Source organism: Rutilus rutilus (genome assembly GCF_951802725.1).
Source record: "Rutilus rutilus genome assembly, chromosome: 20".
Classification (NCBI taxonomy): Eukaryota; Metazoa; Chordata; class Actinopteri; order Cypriniformes; family Leuciscidae; genus Rutilus; species Rutilus rutilus.
In genome coordinates this window covers 33,286,966-33,310,629 of record NC_140225.1, presented here as the reverse complement: position 1 = coordinate 33,310,629, position 23,664 = coordinate 33,286,966, and the positions used below count along the sequence as shown (strand labels likewise).

Below are 23,664 nucleotides of genomic sequence, written 5' to 3'. Positions count from 1 at the left end.
TCTGATATTGCTTCACTAATAGTTATTCTATAAATCGTTAGCCTCATAGCATAACTGACCAAGTCATTTTTTGGCCAAATTGTGATATCTGCCTAACTTTACTGTCCTACCACTGCTGCAAAACTTGTCTTGGTTTCCAAAAACATTGAAATATGACTTAGGCAACTATGCTATGAGGCTAACGAAATGTTACATTAACAGGTGCATGAAATACTCAGTGGTTCGTGGTTTATTCTCATGAATAAAAAAAAATGTTTCAAAAACATTCCCCCCACACACACACACACACACACACCGCATCCTGTATACGTCTAAGCTTAGCTAAGAGGAGTCGCGTCGGCTAGCATGGTTTGGCGCACAGACAGGTGTGTGTTTAATACCTCCATGGGCCGAAACTCGACTCTCCACCCGATGTCAGAGTTCGGAGGGGGGGGCTTGAACCTCATTGTCTGCCAGTTGGTCGACTGAAGATTCTGTAACATGCAAAATAAAACCATAGTTCATTTTCACATGCTATATGAACAAATTGTTCCAACTATGTGGCAAACATTGGCCTAATATTAACATTTCTTGTTTGTTAATGTTGATCAATTTGCTAGAACAGTAAACATCAGATGTTCATTTTAAAGGAGTAGTTCACTTCAGAGTTATAATGTCCTGATGATTTACTCTCCCCCACGTCATCCAAGATGTCTTTCTTTCTTCAGTTGAAAAGAAATGAAGGTTTTTGAGGAAAACATTCCAGGATGTTTCTCCATATAGTGACTTCAATGGGGTCCAACAGGTCGAAGGTCCAAATGTGAGTTTCAGTGCAGCTTCAAAGTCTCGACACGATCCAGCCGAGGAATAAGAGTCTTATCTAGACGAACCAGTGGACATTTTAGAACAAAATAAACATTTATATACTTTTGACCACAAATGCTCATCATGCACATCCACGACTTCACGCATTACGTAATCAGGTTGAAAGGTCACGCGTGACGTAGAGTAGGGCGAAAAACTCCATCTCATTTTCTCCTCCAACTTCAAAATCGTCCAACATCGTCCAACATTTTATTTATTTAAATTATTTTGGTAAATAGCGTTTGGTTTAGTCTTTGCACGTTCGCTTTGTAAACACTGGGTCTGTTCTTACGCCTACGTCACGCTTGACCTTTCAACCTGATTACGTAATGTGTGGCGCATCACAGCTAGTGCAAGACCAGCATTTGTGGTTAAAAAGTATATATTTGTTATAAAATGTCCGCTGGTCTGTCTAGATAAGACTCTTATTCCTCGGCTGGATCGTGTCGAGACTTTGAAGCTGCACTGAAACTCACATTTGGACCTTCGACCTGTTGGACCCCATTGAAGACACTATATGGAGGAACATCCTGGAACGTTTTCCTCAAAAACCTTCATTTCTTTTCGACTGAAGAAAGAAAGACATGAACATCTTGGATGACGTGGGGTAGAGAAAATCATCAGGAAATTTTAATTCTGAAGTGAACTACTCCTTTAAATACCTCGAAGTGGTCCGATTCGTTCTCATCGTCCAAGTGAATCTTCTCCTGGAAGAGCGACAGCGGGTCTCGGATGAAGAGGTGTGCGATGTGCTGGGCCAGCAGTTTGTCAATGCCTGCAACAGTGCAAAACACAGCGCTTGAACACACTGAACAGAGCTGACGAGAGCACAGACCCGCTTCACACCGTCTGCATCGAGAGCCGCACACCGAACACATCAGGGGCTTTCGCTCCGGGTAGTCCTAGGAACGAGCCTCCAGGGAGTTTCCCCGAGAACTAATGGTTCCTTTAGGAACGTTTCCCTGGTTGCGTTCGCACCGCCAGTAGGAACTCTGAAGTGACGTGAGTCTCGCTTGTTGTTGTGACTTTTATTTTGACGTCGCTGAGAACGACTGAACACACAGCGCTCGCACTCTCCGTGTTCATTAGTTTACGATCTGTCTAACACTCCTGTCTGATATGTTATTAGACACTGTTATACATAGAAAGTAGACAGTAATGAAAAGGTATTAGCGTGTGCCGTGTGGTTGATGTCCAGTGTTGCTGAGCAGAAATACATAATATTTCTCTTGGTCTCCTCGAAGTTGTGTTGGGGTTTCTCCTCAGCGTAAAAGTCAAGAGCTCCATCTATCACTGTTTTACATGTTCATAGAGTTAGTTTCTGGAGTAAATATATAGGCTATAATCTGTGGGTTTACACAGCTTTTTTTTAATGGCGGGTGCTGGTGTTTCACGTGCTTTTGGCCAATCAGCGAACACTAACGTCACTGTAGATCAGGGGTGGGCAAACTTTTTGGCTCAAGGGCCACACTGGGTTTTAAAATTTGACAGAGGGCCGGCCCAGTAGCAGATTATGAAACACGATCTCATGAAAGTGCATATATACCACGAATTACATTTCTCGTACCATTTATACGCCAAAAATATATATTTTTTGCGTGCATATGCTGCGCACTGTAAACCCAGTAGTTAGGATTAGGGGTGCGGAGTGCAATTTCTAAAAAATATTTGAAATAATTTGAAAGATATTTTGAAAAATGTCAGTAACCAAACAGTTGATGGACCCCATTTACTTCCATAGTAGAAAAAAAAAAATACTATGGAAGTCAATGGGGTCCATCAACTGTTTGGTTACCGACATTTTTCAAAATATATTATTTTGTGTTCAGCAGAAAAAAGAAATTCATACAGGTTTGAAACAACTTGAGGGTGAGTAAATGATGACCGAATTTTAATTTTTGGGCGAACTATCCCTTTAAGTGCGTATCATATGCACGCGAAAACTGCGTTTCATAAGAACTACAAATACAATTCATGGTATTCGAACTTTCATGAGATCGGGCTGAGCAAACACATTTACGTTGTGGCAACGTCTGCGCGAAATTCAACAACTGAGAGACGACATTCTGACAATACATTTTTTATGCTAGATATCCCCCATTTAGCATGTTATGTTTTGAGGTTAATTTTTAATTAGATGTTTTATAATTATAGCCTATACTTTTTAAATATTGTTTATCCTTATTATTATTTAATGGGCTTAACCGTAAATTAGAAACAAAACACGTAAGTGTACACTTAGAAGAGTAAAAATGACAGAAGGTTACGTTAATTCAACTTTATTAAAACTGAATGGCAATCAATTTGCACTTCCAAAAGTCATACATTTGTGGGGAAAAAAACGAAATAAACGATTATACAAATTTGTTTTAAGTATAATAAAATAAAACATAAAAAGCAAAGGCAGATCAGAACATTTAATGAACAAAACCGGGTTCTGTACATGGCAGACAGGGGAGCGTAACGTTAGTCGAAAGCCGGGCGATAAAGGAGGATACATCCACAAATCCAGAGTAGCAAAACTAAATAGCAGACAAATCAAAGGAAAAGCTAAACGTGTGCAAGCGGTTACCGAACATTTTTTTCTCTGTGAGTTTTCAAAAAAAGAAATAAACATTAACGTGCACCAAGTCTATGCGCTTAAGTTGCTGTCTGTTTGGTTTCCATGGTGACGCGTCTAGCTTGTTACGTGACACACCGCAGCCACAACAGCGCTGAATGAATGATGATCTGCTTTTATGTCATTTTTCCTTTTTTACATTTGCTAGCTATGGCATGAAATATCTGATATTCCGATTGTCAAATATATGCAACGCAATATATATATATATAACGCAAAGTATTGCAAGAAAAAGGCAAAATGAATGCGATCTTTAGACAATTTTTTAAATACTCGACGGGCCGGATTAAACAGCCTAACGGGCCGTATGTGGCCCGCGGGCCGTAGTTTGCCCACCCCTGCTGTAGATCCTATAGTGCTGGTTACTTTAGACAGACTCTGAAGTATGAGCTCATTTATTTCCCCCATAAGGAGTTCCTACAACTAAACTCTCCTAGTTCCTGCGGTGCAAACGTGCCGATAACCGGGAACTTCCACTCAATAGTTCGAGGAACTATGAAAAGGTCCTCCGGTGCGAAAGCCCCTAAGATGCCGTCTACATTTGCTCTCGTCAACAGGACACAGAAGTGAGGAAAGTCTTCACTGAGGTCGATGCAGACGGGTGTCAGTGTGTGTGTTCACCTGCATCGAGGAGCTGTTTGTTGATCTCCTCATCGATGGTCAGCTCGATGTCGTTGTATTTCTCGCCGCAGCAGGAGAGGTAGCTGTCAATCGAATCATACCTGGATTTATTGATCTTGAATTTGTTGTTTTTCAGCGGCTGCAAAGAAACAGATAGAGAATTCATTTTAGAGAGGCCATATTATGTTCACATCACATTTTTGGTGCGCTCAAGTTCGTCCTTCTAAATGTAGATGTGTGACGAGCGCATTCATGATAGAATGATAGAAAAAATCCCAACTTTTCAGACAAGAACCAACCAATCAGCTTCAGCCTTTCCATAACAACACTGAAAGCTCAGTCAAGATGGAGGAACGACACATTTTTAGACGCAACGTTAACAACCCCTAACAAAGCCTTGATGTTGTTTTCAGGCTCTACTAGAACAGGTTTTCCTGCTTGAATGTTGATTATTTTCCTCATATTCTCCATTGTTGCGGCTCCTCTCTTCCCAGTCTGTCAGTAACGCTCTGTTTACTTCCTGTCTCTATGAAGCCCCTCCTTCTGAAAAGCACACTGTGCTCTGATTGGTCGGCTGGATCAGTGTGTTGTGACTGGTCGAGCGCTTCGAGTGTGTTTGGGAAATGTCCCGCCCCTTACCATAACCGCCAGTTTAAAGGAGTCATAATGTAGAAATTTCACTTTTCCACGAGAATCAATGTATGTTATGATTGCATAATGATTATACACTGGCCGGGAAGCCGATATTTAAAAGTGAAGCGTTTGTTTACCTCAGGGTTTGTAAAATAGGCCACGTGCACGCGCACGAAAAAACGAGATTTTGATTTCTTCCCCCTCTTGACGTCAAGACGGGGGAGGATATACCAAATATGGACACCGCAAACCTATGCCGCGGGAAGCCCGCCCCTCTCCCCCTCTCCCCCTCAGATTCAGTTTAGTTGACTCGAGAAAGATGGAGAAATCGAGAGCACACCTGAGATGCTCTGTGGGTGACTGCCACAAACAACATGCAAATGTGTTTTATCTAACAAAAACGGACGAAACTATCAGGGAACAGTGGATGAAATTCATTTTTAATGACGCTGTCCCAACAACTCTTTCAAGTGGCGTATCGTTAGGTGTGTGTGCTAAACATTTTACACCGGAATCTTTTACAAATTTGGGGCAGTATCAGGCGAACTTGGCCTCGAAGCTCCGTTTGGGAAAAGGTGCCATCCCAACCATCAGGGACTTGCCAGAAATTGAAAAGGTAAGACTGTGTTTTTATTGCTCTACTGTGGTTAACAAATAGCAGCTAACAGCTAATGCGGCTATTGTATGTAACGTTACCTTCGAGGTAAACACGGGGAATGGACTCTACGAATGCTAGCCACATCTTTCGACTTTGTTTTACACTAGCAGCTACAGTAGTGACGGTACAGGAGTCCATGCTCAGTGGCTAAAACTGTTTAAATGCAAGTATGAAAACAATATACCACTAAACATTATTAGCCAAACTCATGCAAAACATGCAGTTTGAAAATAGCTTTCAGTTAGTGGGGCTTCTGTAAGAATGTATATGGCAATGGTGTATTTTTTCTTTTTTCTTTGGTTGTGATTACAATTTCACTAACAATAAGTACCGTCACATTTATTGAGCTATTGCAGTATTTTGTCTATGTTTTTGTACCGCTTGGAAGTAGTAAAATACATTCCTGCAACCAATCAACGCGCCCCTCATTTGCATTATTATAATGACCGTCCACGACAGCCAAAACATCGCATCAGATCTCGCGAGACAATAATGCCTTTAGAAATAAGGGTCTGAGGGGCTCTGTGTTGATTTTTTTTCCACTTTTCTTTTTTAGAAGTGCCTAAAATACTATAATAGAGCATTTGGGTATCCAAGGTAACACAACATTATGACTCCTTTAACACACTACTAACTAACTCAACCAGGCCCCGCCCCTTTATTCTGTGCATTAATTATTATAATGAGGAATATTGTGACGTGTTCGTTCCCGGAAGAAACTCAAGACTGCAATGGAGGCGTTTCAGGGAGTTCAGAAACCTTTTTCATACTCAAACAGCAACATTACACACTTAATACAGATGAACATGGGAAAAGCACAATACGTGATCTTTATCGTCTGTGGTTTAAAAAACAAAACAAAAACTTGGCCTGGCTGATATATTTGTCTATTTTGAGATATTGGCCTTGGCTGATAACACTGGTCTACAATTTTTTTAAGTCGTCGTCTGCTTCAGAGATAAACCACGCTATTTATTATGTATTTTGATGTGAAGAATATGACAATAAACTGTCTACTGTTTCCAAGATGTTCTAGGATATTTATATTTCACGTCTATGTATATTGTGTTGACAGTGCTTGTCACTTGTAATAGCACGTTAAAATCAGCTAAAGGGTAATATAAATCAGATTTATATGAAACAAACAGAAAAAACCCCGATTATGTATATAGTTCAGTCCTGTCTTCTTGTCTAGTCTCTTGTATTCAGGCCATCCTTAAAAATATTCTTGTTTGCCGTAACCCGACCGACCCTGTCAATTTAGTACCGACCCAATTATTTATTTTTTTTCCCTTTCAGTCCGACCGACTTGCCGGTTGTAAACTTGCGTTAAGACCAAGCGGCAACCTCCCCGTCTCTCTCTTGAAACCAACACGGAAGTGAGTTAAACTGCAATTCGTTGACTGGCCGCTTGAGGCTGTTGTCAGAAGTGAGTCAAATCTGTATCTCCCCATGTTAAAATGCCAAATTTTACAGCAGAAAAAAACGTGTTTAAAGCCTGGTGTCTATATGTGGATTTGGTCAGCTAATTTTGCCCTTCATAACAACTGTGAGGGGGGTGAATTATTTTATAACTCGTCCGTTTAGTTGATTAATATTTAAATTTAAGGGTGTGGCCAAGCCACTTGAGTGACAGATGGATTGCCGCTGTCAGTGCTAGTCGTTTGTCTGCTGTTACTAGCCGTCACTTCACCTCAGCAATGTTAGCTGCTGAACTTGCCATCTCTGCAGTGTTTGTGCTTTTTTTCGGGATTATTATTTCATACTTGGGTAACTTTACAAAGCCCACGTCTTTGGATTCCGTCGTTAGCGTTCGAGAGAACAACCAGCGCTGTATTTCAGTTGTTTTCCTCTGTGAACATGCACTAATGGATGTCTGACAATTTCGTTGCTTTTTGGGGTTTTCAAATTTAAAACGTCAATAAATGCTCGTTCGTTCTGCTCCCATGGAACAGATGGATTATAATATGCTTATGTAAGTTATACCGTCAGATGAAATCATGCGGGCGTCGGCGCTTTCTCCGTCCGTGAATGAGCGCGGATTTTCTAGCGCATTTACTTGCACTTCAAAGGCAATATATCTATGGTTTAACGGTTAAACCATAACCCATTTGAGAGACGGCCAACATCAGAATTTAAAATGGACTGAATAAGCTCTCTACGAACTTGAGCGATGCCGCGCTGACGGACCATGAAAGAGTGACGGACATGTATGCACATAAAGCACTGTCACACACAAACACTCTCGAAGTAATACACAGTCTCACTTGTAGCCATGTCTTTTAACTATTATAATATTTCGAAGGGCAAAAATAGGAACGTTTAATTGGCTTTACATCATCAGCTAACTCGATCACGTCGAGCTAGGTGATTTCAGATAGCCAGGCTCCTCAGCTCCACTCACGCCCCGCCTGTTTGCCTATTTTCTGTTATCCGGGAGTGACGCCAGGCCAAGATGGCGACGGACGGCTCCGCCCACTTTAGGCTTCAAAAATGCTCTTCAGAAACCTACGGGTGACGTCACGGACACTACGTCCATATTTTTTTACAGTCTATGGTTAAGACCGACAGATTTTTTTTAAAACTCTTCAAACAACTAATACAAATGCAATAAAATAATATTAGTTATTAAGTATTGTGAATATAAATTGCCTAGACCTACATACAAACATAAGCTACGTTCTTTCTTTTAAATAAAAACCCGTGGCGCGTCATCTATGATTATGTTTACACCATTGGTTAACCGTTAACGCATGTCACACTACTGCCTGCAAGCTAAGTTTGCTTCGTTTCATTCACTGTCAATGGTTCGCGCTTGGTAATGATGGCTGCGGCTTTACTCTAAAGATTATTTCATTTTTATATGTTGTTGAATATAGTTTATTAAAAAATAAACATGCGAGAGCGTGTTATAGGCTTGTTTTAGTCAGATATGACGACGCTACTGCAACACGCATTGCCGCAGATGAGAAGCTGAGCATCAACGTGCAAACTATCGCAAATCAAAGTGAAAGTAAGTCGCTGACGCTTAACACACAATCATCATCATTAAATGTAAAGAAACGAAATGATCTTACCAGGGCTGTTTCCGCTTTCTCTTATTGCGGGCTTTGATTCAGAAATTTTAGCTGATGATAAATAATGTAGTCATAACTGTTGCTTTCGGTGACATGCACTCCATTAAATCTACATATAGCGGTAATTGAAGATCGGATTTATATTCGCAAAAAAACAACACACATTTAGCCTATGTAACCAGGTGTAAATGGAATCGTTTTGATAAATCAGATTGCAATCCGATCTGAGAAAACGCATGAAGTGGCCTGGTGTAAACAGCCCTTAGAAAAATGTCACCTAATGTCACCCGACACTGATTTTTTTTTTTTTTTTAAATGAAAAAATATATACTTTTTTATATTATTTGTTTTATATATAAAAAAATATAGACCGACCTACCGACCCTTTTTTTCTTGTTTTTTGCTGTTACTGCAAACCAAAATATTTTTAAGGATGGCCTCATGAAATGGAGCATCTCTTGTCTGCAAGCATTGATGTACTCCATTTCCGTTTGTGATGTAAGCTTCGTTATGATTGCATCATCCATGATTATTAGGAATAACATGATGCAATTCATATCATATATGACGCAACACTAGTGTCAGATTGCATCATTCATTGTTTGGCCTAAAAAGCAAGTACTGTCCAAACCCAGACAAAGATGTATTTTAGTCACTGAGATCCCATATCTTTATTACTCACTTATCCTCCGCTATTCTCAAGGCAAGGGTCATATACACGGACCCAATAGCATATCTAGAGCCAATAGACAATTTTAAGCATCATTTTTGTTCTCAGTGACCCAGAATTAGTGAAGTTTGACTACGTTTATTTCAGAAGCCTTCAGCCTGTAAACCAGTTGACATCAGAAGCCGTCAGATCTTCCGACAGCCTTGTTAATTATTACACGTGCAGCTTTTATTGCCATTTGACATTAACATTTGTACTTACAAAGTTCTCACTTTCTAAATTCTCAAAAGGGACAATTTGGATGAGATTAGTTTTCTTTCTAAATGATTAACGGAGTCGTTTCATGTATGATTCACACAGGTCTGGGATCTCTCTAATTATTACTGAAGTGCGGTAGTCTATTGTAGGTGAGGGCGTTACGGATTACGGGCGTTACTGATAAAATTATATAATTTAGTGAAGGAATTAAGCCCAAAAAACTTGAAAGGGATAGTTCGGCCAAAAATGAAAATTACCCATGATTTACTCGCCCTCGAGTCTAGGTGTATATGTGTGATGATGGGCTAGGTCAATTACATCATCACTAGTGTACCAGTCTAATGCTATTCTGAATTTACTTGGTGTGTTGAGTCCAGAAATAAGTTATTGTATATTGTGTGTTGACAATGTATATGAGGATGGACAGTACCAACATCAAGTGTGCAATGTGTTAGTGTTGAAAGATAATAGAGAGCCATTGTTTGCTTTAAATTATTTCTTTAGTGTGTGAGTTTACATTTTATAGCACATGTTAGATCTTACCTGTTTGATCCAATGTTTTGGAGGTGGGTTCGGGTAGTGCGCATATCTGGAACGTACCAGATGTTGTTACTGGAGTAAATACCATTTCATGTATTCTGGCGCCTTTTAATTAAACAAGTAAACTAAACTCCACTTCACGTCGGGCGGTTCTTTGCCTCCACGTCGTGCATTAAATGCACAGCTATCTGTGGATTATCCCGCTAATACCATGGTCATTTGCCAGCAATGACAACTTAAAGCTGTTATTGATGTTTGCAATGCAATATTTGACTGGAAGGGTACAACGGGCGGTTACTTTCGTCAGTTGCGGCTCGTTGAGAAATATAATGTAGCGATTCAGCGGAAATGGAGTATAATTTATTAGGGAATTCCTCAAGTGGAATGGATCTGACTGACGGCGCTCTGAAAGCGAACAGACAAATGCGCTGAATTAGAGACGGTAAAAGTGAGTGGGTATAATATCATTGGTCTTAAAAAGTGGGTGGGTCTTGTCCCACCCATATACAATGGTTCCGACGCCCATGCATCTATTCATCATTAAAGTTCATCTATTCATCATAAAAGTGCTCCACACTGCTGACAGATGCACTTTTATAATGGATAGATGCACTTTTATGATGAATAGATGCACTTTTATAATGGATAGATGCACTTTTATGATGAATAGATGCACTTTTATAATGGACAGATGCACTTTTATGATGGATAGATGCACTTTTATGGACTTCAAAACAGAAACAGCAATTCACTGCCATTATAAAGCTTGGAAGAGTCAGGAATTTTTTTTAATATAACTCCGATTGTAATCGTCTGAAAGAAGAATGTCATATACACCTAGACCTGAGGGTGAGTAAATCATGGGCTAATTTTCATTTTTGGGTGAACAATTCCTTTAAAAACAGTAGGTAATTTGCTCCATAGTGCAAGAAACCCAGAAAAAAGGCCAATTTGAAAAGGAAACTATTCCTTTATGAATATGGCCCAAAGTCTTGGGCATTAGTTGTGTTTGTGTGCAGGTGTGAGGTGTATGGTGTCCTCACCTCCAGGCCTCTCTCCTCTCGGGTCCGGTCGTCCACAGACGCAGAGATCACACCCCAACGGCAGTCGATGTCTGAAACCAGTCCGCGATAGAGCGGAGAGGCGGCACTGAGAGCCATCTGCACAAACACACATCAATACTGAGAGCTGAACACTGTGCCTTTCTGGAAACATTAACAGCAGAGTCTTAAAAGGTTGTAAAACTGCTAAGCACACAAGACTGTGAAAATGATGACGTGGGTTATATATTACTTCATGTATAATGGTAAAGATGGTAAATTGTCAACTAGGGTTCAAAGTTAGAAGATCCTTTTTTTTTTTATTCAATACAATTTGGATGTTATTTTTATTTTTAAAAAGCAGTCCAACATGCAGTAACATCATGATAAAAGTTTGCAAGTCCATCTCCCCATATTTATATACATTTAATTTAACAACAGTATAAACAGGAATTTGAATACAGTGGTGAATCATATTTTTTTTCTGGGATGCAAAGTTTTACTTTCTCTGCTGTCCCACTTTATATTAAGTGTCTTCAACGACCATGTACTAATATAAATAAATTATAGATAAATAATATAAATAAAACATTGCATAAAGTTTGGTTTATGATCATGATGCAGAGTGATGAATTCTATTAGCGTGCAGTTGAAATGCACTGAAATGTATGATTATGAGAGCAAAAAAATGCCCACGTATGGATTTTGTCATTTATATTATATGATATAGTTTAGCCATATCACACAGCAAGAGCAGTTTTGTTCTGAACATCAGCACGATTGCAAATGTGATATTAATTTTATGCAACAATGCAATAAACAAGAATTTAATATTGTTACTTTTTAGACAATATTTGTCAGTTTTTGCCAGATTTTGGCTGATAAAATAGTTTGAAACAAAGCCACAGCAGAACTGTTGCGTGTCTCTGAGCAACACACAGCGGTTACTAACAAATCGAGTGAGTCATCGATTCAGTGACTCACTCATACAGACGGTCACTTGCTTCGTTCCTGAACGAATCAACCGTTTGAATGAGTCGGGTGAATGAATGATTCAATGACTCACTCATTAAGATAGTGATCGCCACCTCCTGCTGGCGGTTTTAGTTTCATATTTAGAGTATAATTTTTCATTCATGCCACCACTGAGCTGCATTAAACAGTGTAAATATCCCTAAATGCCACTTTAGATGCAGTTCTAAAAAAAAAGAAAAAAGATTAAGGCCACATTATAGCCTTAAAAGTTTATGTGTAATAAATTATATGTTGAAACAGAATATTTCTTTCTAAAGCTACTTTGGTAACACTTTACAATAACGTCTCATTTGATAACATTAATGTATTAACTAACATGAACTAACCATGAGCAATGCATTTGTTACTGTATTTATAAATCTTTGTAATTTGGGTAATTTCTCAGCGAAAATTGATGTGCGATTAATTAGATAAAAAAATTGTAATCACTTGACAGCCCAAATTTAAATTAATCACTTGATACACTTATAGTGTACTTGGATATGTGTACTTATAGTGCATACATGTTTTTACACTGTGAACACAAAAAAATGTTTTTACACAAAAAAATACCTGAATGTAATTACAGCTATAATTAATTTCTGTAATTGCATCTATAATTACACTGTTGACCCCTTAACCCACCCATACCAACAAACATACAAAAGTATCTAACTTTTTTTAATGTAAGTACATAGTAGTTACTAGTTAAAGACACCTAATATAAAGTGTGTGTTTCTCTGCTAGCTTGTGTTTCACATGATTTGTTCGATATGATTCATTCACATCACTTCCCGTTTTATTTTCAACATGACTTGGGTAACACTTTATTTTACAGTGTCCTTGTTACATATGCTACATGTACTTACCATAGTATTAACAGTAAAGTATGCATAAATACATGCAATTAACCCTCAACTAAACCCTAATCCTACCCTAACCCTATAGTAAGTACATGCAGCTGCTAGGGCTGTGACGGTGGTAGTGGACCAACTTCCGGCGGTGGTGCGGTGGTTGGGGGGTTGTTTTGAAATAAAAAAAACAAAGAAACGACAAACTAAAGCCTGTAAAGCATTGAAATAAATATCAGTAAATACTGGTAACTTAAATAATATAATAAAGTTGAATCTATAAAAAAAAAAAAAACTTTAATTTAATATTTCCACACAAAGACGCGTGATATAGCCTACCGCTCTGCGCTTTGAGAGGGATGTGGGACACGAACAGGACCATCGATCTCTTTTCTGATATCTTCATGTTTTCTACTTGTTGTAAAAGGTATGAAAAGCGGATTTTATCCTCCACAAGGGCAAGGCATTTAGGCTATGTTTGATATTGCGCTGCCAGAGAAAGCGGAACAAAAATCACCCGCGCTTTACAAATAAACTTGACGCGCCTTACCAATTACCATATGTCTAATAACAAGCACAAACTGTGTTAAAAGGAACTTGACATACAAGTAAAAATGTAGGCTCTCTGTCCTACAGCGTTTGTCTACTTTACCACAGGAAAGAATACGACAAAAGAACCGGCAAAAGTAATGATTATGAATGCGTCACATATAGCAAAGGAGACATTTGAATTGTTTATTAATAAACTAGTGTTTTCTGTGTCAGTGTCGGCTGCAAAGATGAAGTTGGCGGTGCTGACCCGTCATCTTCGCAGTGAACGCCATACCTGTCAACCCTCCCGTTTTTCCCGGGATTCTCCCGTATTTTACATTGCTATCCCGCTATCATCCCGTTTAAATATTTTCCCGTATTTCTCCCGTATTTTTAATCTTTCTATAATTTTTTTTTTTTTTTTAAATCCCAATGGGCGCAAACCAGTTAAGCGAAAATCCCGCCCTGCAGCTAATTTCATTGGTTAAGGTTACAATGACGGGTAGGTTTAGGGATCAGTGTTTGGTGTAGGCAATCAGTACTGTGATTCACATGACCAATAAAATCTTTAGAATCGGCTGCAGGGCGGGATTTCCACTGAAGTAGTTAGGGGGAAAAAATCGCGCGAAGAAGAACAGCAGCATCCGAGGATGGACGAACATGAGAGAGATGGCATTAACACACGCAATTATGTCAAAATGTCCGTTTTGTCGAGTATCCTCATAAGAGCAGTCTGAGCAGTCTTAAATTAGTTTAAAAAAAAGTCGTAAATGAAAGCAAAGAGTTGTGAGAGAATGAGACGCGAGTGAGATCCGTCAGCGGCTGTTTTTAAAGAGACAGTAGCTCTTTAGTACAGTAGCTTATTTCTGTCAGTAAAGTTAATCAAAGAACAAAGGTAACAGAGAAAAGCACTCACTGCTCTTGACTAAAGATCTTTTTTTACTTTAATAAGGATTAATCTATGTACAATTTAAATTGTATGCAGTGCAAACTGTTTGATAACTTCAATTTCTGTATATTTTTCCTACCTGTTAGACAAATATTTAAAATATACTGTTTTATGTTTTTCTACCTTAATTTGGAGATTAATTGTGAAATTATTACATTATAAAATGTTAAAAAGTAAGTTTTTTTTAAGGGCAATTAATCGTGATTAATTAATGCAGTTAATTGTTGCAATTGATAAAAATAAATAAAGAAACATGATATAAATTAAAAAATAAATAAAATAAATAAAGAACCCCCCCCCCCCCCCCCGTTCAGATTTCCCGTATTTTGGTATCCAAATGTTGACAGGTATGGTGAACGCGCGTGAGAAATGCACACTTCATACGGAATTCACAAGCATATGCTAGTCGGTTTATTGTCGTTTTGAATTGTTTTGTTTAAAAGTAGACAATTCAAGCTTTCTATATGGAATAACTAATGGAACATCGTTAAATTCGCTGATAATCGGGTGACCGGATCGCAAACCAGAATTCAAAGCGGACAAAGCTTAAATTAACTCTCTCATTCGTCATGAATCCAAACATTTCCATGGCTGCCATGTAACATTTAATTGCTAACCTATTATTTCTTTTGTACACAAAGCTTTGTGCTTCACTCGTGTCATAATATTCATGTAAAACAGTGTTCACATACAAAAAAAAATTGTTTTGGCAGACCACCGCTGGAGGGTTTACCGGCACAGCCCCAGTAGCTGCTTAATATTACTCAGTACTTAAATGTATAATTACACTGTAACGAGTGTAACCTGACTTGGTTTGTAATTGCGGTTCTTGTTGCACTTTATTTACTTTTTGCCTTTGTCACTCAGTTGAAATATAACATGGACAGCTCTGAGACTTTGCATTCCTCGAACCCGTGTTCTCTTACCACTATTGGACAGAAAACGGCCAGTTGGTCGTAGAGGTAGCGCGCCTCTCTGATGCTGCAAGCCTGGAAGGTCACCTGTAACATCGATCCGATGTCAGTCACATGACCCCAATATTCCCAATGCAAGTCGATGAGAGAGAACGTGACTTCACCTGCAGGCAACAGTTGCCCATGCCAAAGCCCATGGCGTCCATGTAGATGTGATCGGGCAGGGCTCCCCGGGCCGCTTCTCCATCGTCCTCTGCAAACGTCTCCACAAACGGAGACGGGGTGTTTTTATCTTTGAAAACTGAGAAGAAGACGGAAGTCAAAAGATGAGCCGTTCGAAATGCGACAGAAAACATGCAGCAATATACAGTAAAACTAGCATTTATTCAGACACCTTGCAATCTTCACTTACATACATTAACTATGTGAACTAGTGTCCTACACCCACTAGCAAAAAAAATATAAAAAATAATATATTTTTTGTTCATGGGAAACACATCTTTAGCTTCTGAAACTAAACAAATTTGACTTTTTGCCCTCCCATGTCCTCCCAAGCTTGCAAGATAAATGTAGGGATGCCGATATATCGGCCACCGTATCGGTATCGGACAATATTTGGTCATTTTTAATGTTATTGTTATCGGGCCGATAAGAAAATTTGGTCGATATATTATTAAAGCCGATAAATAATGTATTATTTCCTTCAGCTGAGACTCTTCAGATGCACACTTGATGGTTTTGAACTGCTTGAAATATGATTGGAATCAAAAAGGAAAATACGGTTCAGTTCAACAAGTCTGTCATATCGGCCACATAACATTATCATGAGAACATCACTATAATTGTGTGCTTGGGACATAACTTTTAATCGTGAGACTTTTCTTTTTGTAATCAGGCCTTCAAACATTATTTAAAAAAAAAAAGGATTTGGATTTATCGGCCAATATATGGGTCATCTGCTTTCAAATATAAAGAGTTATCGGACAAATTTATCATATCGGCGCATCCATAGATAAAAGCGCCCTCTTTCACAGGAATCTTTATACTAAATTGCTGCAACGTGAACAGGGGCCTTCTGTATGTCATTTATGTCATCACTGGGTAGCTCCGCCCACTGTGAAATCTCATTGGTCCAAAAATCCTGCTTTGGAAACATTACGATTTTGCAAAACGCCCCTTATGCTCACCAAAGCTGCATTTATTAGATAAAAATACAGTAAGAAACAGTTTTATTGTGAAATATTAGTATACTATTTTCAATGTGAATATATATATAGAAAAGTAGCATCATTTCATCATCATTACTCCAGTCTTCAGTGTCACATGATCCTTCAGAAATCATTCTAATATGATGATTTGATGCTTAAGAAATATTTGATTATTATCAATGTTGAAAACATTTTCAATTTTTTTTTTATTATTTTACAAAAATTCAATTAAATTCAACCCCCCCCCCATTTTAAACATTAATTATAGCCATTCAACATTACAGTGTAATTGAAAGCTATAATTATTTTATTTTTTTATATTTATTAGGCTTCAAACAATATAACTTTAAATTTAAGTGAACTTCAAACAATCCTCACATAAACCCATAATAAATGTCATATTTCCCTGTTGCCCTTCCTGTCTAACACATACAGAACAATATACAGTCTAGAGTAGATCAAATGAAACCAGACATATAGAGTTTAGTTTATTTCCAAAGCAAGATTGACTTACAGAAACAACTCTAATTTCTATAATGTACAAAAAAAACTAATCAAAAGACTTACTTGGTACATTAATCGCCACCTTTTCTCCCCTCCGGTGGCGTATGTTTCTGGTCAGAGTGCTGTAACACACACTGATGCATTAGTCAAAGCATCCACACCTCATTCAGCTGCAGCCAATAGCTAGAAACATTATAGTTACACAGTGCAGGATGAGTTACGTGCTTAGAGTTAGTGGCTGGTTGAAATCTTCAACTTACTGTAACCTCATCCTTCCCTCGGGTCATTTTGACCCGAAATGTATTTTTTTCATTTATTTTTTTAAAACTGAGTGTTCATCAGAGGGGTCCAAGACCCTAGGACTTTTGTTACACTTGAACCACGAATACACACAAAAAATTGAATGGTTTCGAGGAGTTTTGGGGTTGAAATTTAAAAAAAGTAACAAATCCTTCCGTCACGGGTCAATTTGACCCCCTTAGGAGTGAATGGAATGCGAGGAATACTTCAGGACACTTAGAAAAACCTAAAAATGCTCAAAATTCTAAATTAAAATGCTAAAACTAGCAAAAAAATTTTTTTTATAATGTCTACATGTGTATCTGAATGCATACTGAAGAGAAATGACTTTAGGACCCAGCGGAACAGCTCATTGGCTCCATATAGAGCTATAAGGCCATCTAGAGTCATGAAATATCATCTTATATTATTATTTTCCACAAGAGGCAAAGACACACAATGGAAGATATTTTGAGCTGAATTAAAAGCATTTTAATTTTATCAGTTATGCATGAAATTGTGAGTTATTTTGAATATAAGTTGAAAGAAAGTGAGGAATGTGCTTAAATTACAAATCTAGGAATTTAAAGGTAAATAATAGAAAATAGAAAAAAAATTGAAAAAAATATTATCAAAATGAAATAAAATAAGCTTTCTGGACTTATTTTTTTTTTTTAACAGTGCGAGAAAAGGATGAGGGGTAAATATGAGCCAACATAATGGAAGCACCAATTCTTTTAGAGAGATCAGATGAACAAGGCTCTCGGTTACTGGTATGTGAAAGATCATTGTCTGTTGAACCGGTTTCCCACAACCCCCCTGAAATGCCTCGGAGCTCTAGCTTACACAAACAACTTCACATTGTTCTGCATCAGATGACACTTCAAACACACTCATCTGCAAGGTAAACTCACACCGCCTCTTTCTGGACACGAAACCGATAGCTGTTAGTGGCCTGGGTCACATGACCTCTCACCTGAATCTGGGGTGTGTGTTGATGGCCTCGTCGGGGAAGAAGAGAGATTTCGACACCCCTTTTTCAACAGGTGTGGGTTTGTGTTCTGGCAGTGTGAAGCCTGGGCAGCCTAACCTACAAAACACACACACAAAATATATAGCCAACACATTTGCATCGTACATTGCAACTCTACACGTGATTTAAAGGGGTGTTTGATTATGATTACACTAACTTTAGTTAGTGTGTAATGTTGCTGTTTGAGCATAAACAACATCTGCAAAGTCACAACGCTCAAAGGACTACAACACACGGCTGATAGGGACTACACGACACGACTACACTACTCTTGAAACTCCGCCCCCTCTGCCGGGAGCAGAAGCTCATTTGCATTTAAAGGGACAAACACAAAAACAGGGTTTTTTTTGCTCAAAAGTGACAACTTTAACATGCTATATAAAAATATCTGTGGAGTATTTTTAGCTAAAACTTCACATACATCAGAGACTTATTTTACATCTTATGAAAAGGGCATTATACCACCCCTTTAATTAACCACTTGTAAACTTATGTTCACTGTTCTTTATAAAATATAGAATTTGTATTAAATCTATATTCATTGAGTCGAGTCGAGAATCGTATCGGAATCAAAAATCGAATTTAGAATCGAAAATCAAATCAAATTGAGAGCTTGCAAATATCCTAATCGATACCCAGCCCTAATACATACATACTGAATAAGAAGAATCTGCTTATAACTGGAACAACTATGTGGCACGGCCTTAATAAATCACTGTCATTTATATGAGAACAGGTGCAGCCCAAAACAGGCGTGTTGTTAATTATGTGGGTGAACACTAAACGATCCATTTATCTAGGAGAAATAAACACGCCGTCCAGACACTAGGAGAAGCACTTCAGGAAGATAGAGACAGACACACACAGCCCGTCACACACCCAGTTTAAGAGCAGTTATTTCTTCTTCTTGTAATTAGGAGTGTAGGGAGTACATGCTTTACCTTCACAAATGAAATACTCAAAGAACATTTGCATTTAAAGAAAGGCCATTCTGAACTGCATTTCTATTAAGCCCTTTTCACACAGCGCGTTGATCCCGGGAAATTGCCGTAAAATTGCTAGAGTGCCTTCTGTGTGAACGCAAACACGTCCCGGGATCGATGCCAGGATTGATGCCGGGATGGAGACCTAGTAACATTGCTGGGATCAGTCCCAGAACGCGCCCTGTGTGAACAAAAGCCAGGACCAATGCCGTAAGGGGTGTTTTGCTGCTCTTCATTATATGCACGAAAAATGACAGAGGTCCTGACCTCTGGGACCTCAACGGTGTGTACGGCCCCGGGCACGAGTAAGATAGGATCATTAGATGCGCAATATATCGGGAGATATATGGAGTGGGTCAGACATGATTTTGACCACTTCATTAAGTTTTGTTTTGTATAAAGCCTTTCTTTAATATGAATTTCGTTTTGTATAAATTGTATCTTAATTTTAATCAATGTTTCATCAACCAATTGCCCAGATTTCATAAATGAGAAGCAAATATAGCAGACAACATAATCAGGACATGGAGGTGCCGGCGCCATATTGCATTGCTTGTGAACTGGAGCATAAAATGTGCATTTCTCTCTATAGGCACGTTCACTACATTTGGACATTTTTGTGTAATTATATTTATTAAACGTGTAGAATACTTTCCAAACCGTTACATAGTTTTATAAATGTTAGATACCGTATTATAAATTCAGACGTTCATGATATAAATGGAGTGAACAGCCCACAGCAGTTTTTCCTGTGAGCGGGAATGGAAAACCCGGAGTGGACTCGGAGCGGAGTGATTACAGAACGAGTGCAGAGAGGTGCTGTCGCTCCACTCCAGGCTTTTGATCACATCCCGCTAAGCAGGGTGAACACACCTCGTCTTTCCTTAATTTAAGACCTATTCAAACTGTAATTAAGACATTTATTACACTATTTGAGAAATGTAAGCATATGTACAGCCTTAAAATGATGAAAAGTGAATTTAAGACATAAGGACAGAGGTTATGGCCAAATATGATATGGCCAAAAATATTATACATTTTTTTTCCATATCATACAATATCAATATTTATGCTTTCCAAATATTTCTTTGACCTTGAGAATGAATGTAAACTTGTTTGTTCACAATTAAACTCCACAGAAATGTCAAATAAGGGTACGTTTACACGACAACGATGCGCTTAAAACGGAGAAGTTTTTCCTTTGAGTTTTCCGCGTACAGACGACATCATCGTCAAAACGATCCCCAATCACGCGGATCCACGAAAACGACTAAAAACGCTGTCTTCTGCTGCCAGGCCAGTAGATGGCGATGAAACACTGTAGACTGAACACGTAATACGCATGTGCAAGACGTCATCGTCTTCAGAGATTCACTTTTTTTTGTTTACAAAATCAAAGTTTAACCTGATAAAAAATGTTTTTTAAAGTTATCCGTGTTATATTTCATCTGCAATAACAATGTGGACTTTTAAAAATATCCATTTAGCCATCTTTTAAATGCATCGTTATGCATGAATATGAGGAGAGTCTCCGCATGAAAGACCCGCCCGCGACTGCAGATCAACGTGCTTCTGCATTTCTCTCCGATACGGGAGGAAGTTAAATGTGGAGCATTTTATCTTTGACAAGATGATTGGCAGGTCAGTTTACTATGACAGGATGATTGACAGGTCAGTATGATTGATAAGTCAGTTTACTGTGACGACTGTAAAAACGCAATTGTATGACGTGAGTTTCTCCCAAAGCTTGTCTACTCTTCTGCTACACACTCAAAAGTATCTACGTTCTTCACAGGAAGAGGACACACTTTTAGGGCGCAGTGTAAGTAGGCGGACTGAGACACAGGACACGTCTTTATGAGCGAGTCACTGAATCGTTCACTCAAACCAATCTTGTTTTTGAAAATTCATTCAAATGAATTAAATATATTTTTAAATGGACTACAGCAATAAACATGTAGTCAGAACCTCTAGTAAAGTAAGTACATGTTATTTTGCTTCGCTGTCTATTCAGAATCATGGGAGAATCATGATATCGATTAAAAAAAAAGAAATCCTGAATCTCAGTTTATCCAGAACCGTGCAGCTCTGATAGATGTTTCGCACCTGGGGAACGCGGTGACTGTGAGGAGAGTCTGGTTCAGATCGAGCACAGACGACGCCTCTCTCCTCCGCTTCCCCATGTTGTCCTCGACGGTGTTGAACTCCGACATCGTGCCCCCGTACGGCTGTCCCGGCGTGCCTTCGATCATGTAGCTGCCGTACTCCGGCCTCCACAGCGTCGGGTGGCTGAACACACACACACACACACACACACACACACACACACACACACACACACACACACGCATTTCAAGATCAATATTCTGTCTATTTATGAAAAGGAACTTATAAATGTGAATTACTAGCAAAGCAATTAATTTCATGAGCGCTCATTGAGAAATAAATGAGTGTGTTAGTAACATCCATCGTATTCTTGCTCTAGTAATGTAAAGTAATGGACAACACAACAGACAATAATGATGTAAAGAGAGCGCTGTGGCCAATGGGCATTGAGGCTAATAACATTACAATAAAGCAGTCGAAATACAGACTGAAGAGAAACCTAAAATATTGAAAATCACTCAAATATCTGAACACACATCAAACATTACGCAATTATTAGAGTTTGGATTATTTTTCATTTTTCATATTTCATTTTAATGGTTAAATTAAATGTTAGTAATCAAAAAGCATGTCTAAACAATTCATGAAACTTACACAATTTATCAACAATCTATAAAAAAGATGAAAATAAATAGGGCCCTATTTTTTCTCAACAATCCCCTAAATTCTGTGTTTTTCCACTTAAAATTTTATGGATTCTATTTTAATGGTTTGATTCCATTTTAATAATCAAAAAGCATGACTAATCAACTGAATTTATAAAACCTTCCTTCGATCGTGTAGCTGCGCGACTCCGGCCTGCACTTCAAGATCAATATTCTGTCTCTTTATGAAAAGGAACTTACAAATGTGAATTACTAGCAGAAGCACTTCATTTAATCCATTATGCATCGGTATATAAACGAGCACTCGTGTATTAGTGACTTCCATTACATTCTTGATCTAGTAATGTAAAGTAATGGTCAACACAGCAGACAACGGCCAGTAATGATGTAAAGAGAGCGCTGTGGCCAATGGGCATAGACAATAAAGCAAGAAGAGAAACCTAAAATATTGAAAATCACTCAAATATCTGAACACATATCATACATTACATAATTGTTAGAGTTTGGAAATTAAAAAATTCAGAAATTTTCACACACAAAAAAAATTCTGGACTCCATTTTAATGGTTAAATTAATGTTAGTAATCAAAAAGCATGTCTAAACAATTAATGAAACTCACTCAATTTAACAATCTATTAGTTCTGTTTTAGAAGTGTTAAAATGTTTTAAATGTTATGGAATCCATTTGAATGGTTTGATTAAATTTTAATAACCAAAAAGAATCAATCGAATTCATTAAACTTTAACTTAATAAATTACTTTTTTTTTGTTGTCAGAAATTCAGTTTCTTTTTTTCTGGATTTATAATTTAGCCTAATGCAAATTCGTTATCAAAAACGGTGGTAATCAATGGAATAAAACATAAGCAATTTAATAAACCTTTCAAAATGTAATCAAAAGGAAATTAAACAATTCCTTTTATTGTTTGTCAGACGAGTCGAGTTAAACCTTATGACGGGTTGCCGTGAGAGTTTCTGTGTGTAAATGTGTGTGTTATATAGTCTTTTTGAGCTTTAACACTCACAGACACTAGTCCATGTCATGATCTGAATAATTATACAACCCTAAGTTTGATTTATTCATCCAGAATTTGCAGAATTCCACAGTAAATGTCATTTTTCCGACTGGATTCCATCAGTGTTTTTCCACACGGTGGACTATGTCAGTGTACGGCTAAAGCGAGCGTTGTGAACGGGATCAGCGATGTGAAGTGTAAAGTGCTGTGACACTCTTCAGTGTGTGCAGTAGAGAGGCAGTAATGAGGAATGCCACTCTCTCGTTTCCCAGTGTGTGCTGATATTGCCCTGAGCTACAGATACACACATCATCAGGACAACATCATAAAGGTCACATTCCTCACTCCTATACAACTCATCAAACTTCCAATAATGCGGATCCTGTCCAAACTAACTTCTGGTGAGCCTGTAATTTAAACAAAAGAAAGATTTAAGTGGTCCCTATTATACATTTTTACACAAATTTTCTTTCATGTAGTGTGTAATAGAGCTGTTTGTGAATGTAAAAGATCTGTAAAGTTTCAAAGGTCGAGGTTCACATAAACTGAGTTTTTGTCTCCTAAAAGATAGAATCGATTCTGAACTGAAACGAGTCGTCAGTAATTCAGTCTCACTTCCTGATGAACCGGTGTAGGTTTGTAACTAATTTGC

At 38.2% G+C, this 23,664-nt stretch overlaps 1 protein-coding gene across 1 annotated transcript in view; it reads right to left on the bottom strand.

Moving 5' to 3' along the window:
* Positions 1-23,664, bottom strand: part of gclc (glutamate-cysteine ligase, catalytic subunit) — a 37,091-nt gene that overhangs the window by 9,801 nt on the left and 3,626 nt on the right. The window contains exons 3-11 of the mRNA XM_084391451.1: positions 21,333-21,515; positions 18,187-18,300; positions 16,995-17,053; positions 15,384-15,520; positions 15,232-15,306; positions 10,964-11,080; positions 4,085-4,223; positions 1,506-1,618; positions 381-473 (exon numbers count right to left, since the gene is read on the bottom strand). Coding sequence (XP_084247577.1) covers positions 381-473; positions 1,506-1,618; positions 4,085-4,223; positions 10,964-11,080; positions 15,232-15,306; positions 15,384-15,520; positions 16,995-17,053; positions 18,187-18,300; positions 21,333-21,515 — 1,030 coding nt within the window. The remainder of the gene's footprint in view (positions 1-380; positions 474-1,505; positions 1,619-4,084; positions 4,224-10,963; positions 11,081-15,231; positions 15,307-15,383; positions 15,521-16,994; positions 17,054-18,186; positions 18,301-21,332; positions 21,516-23,664) is intronic.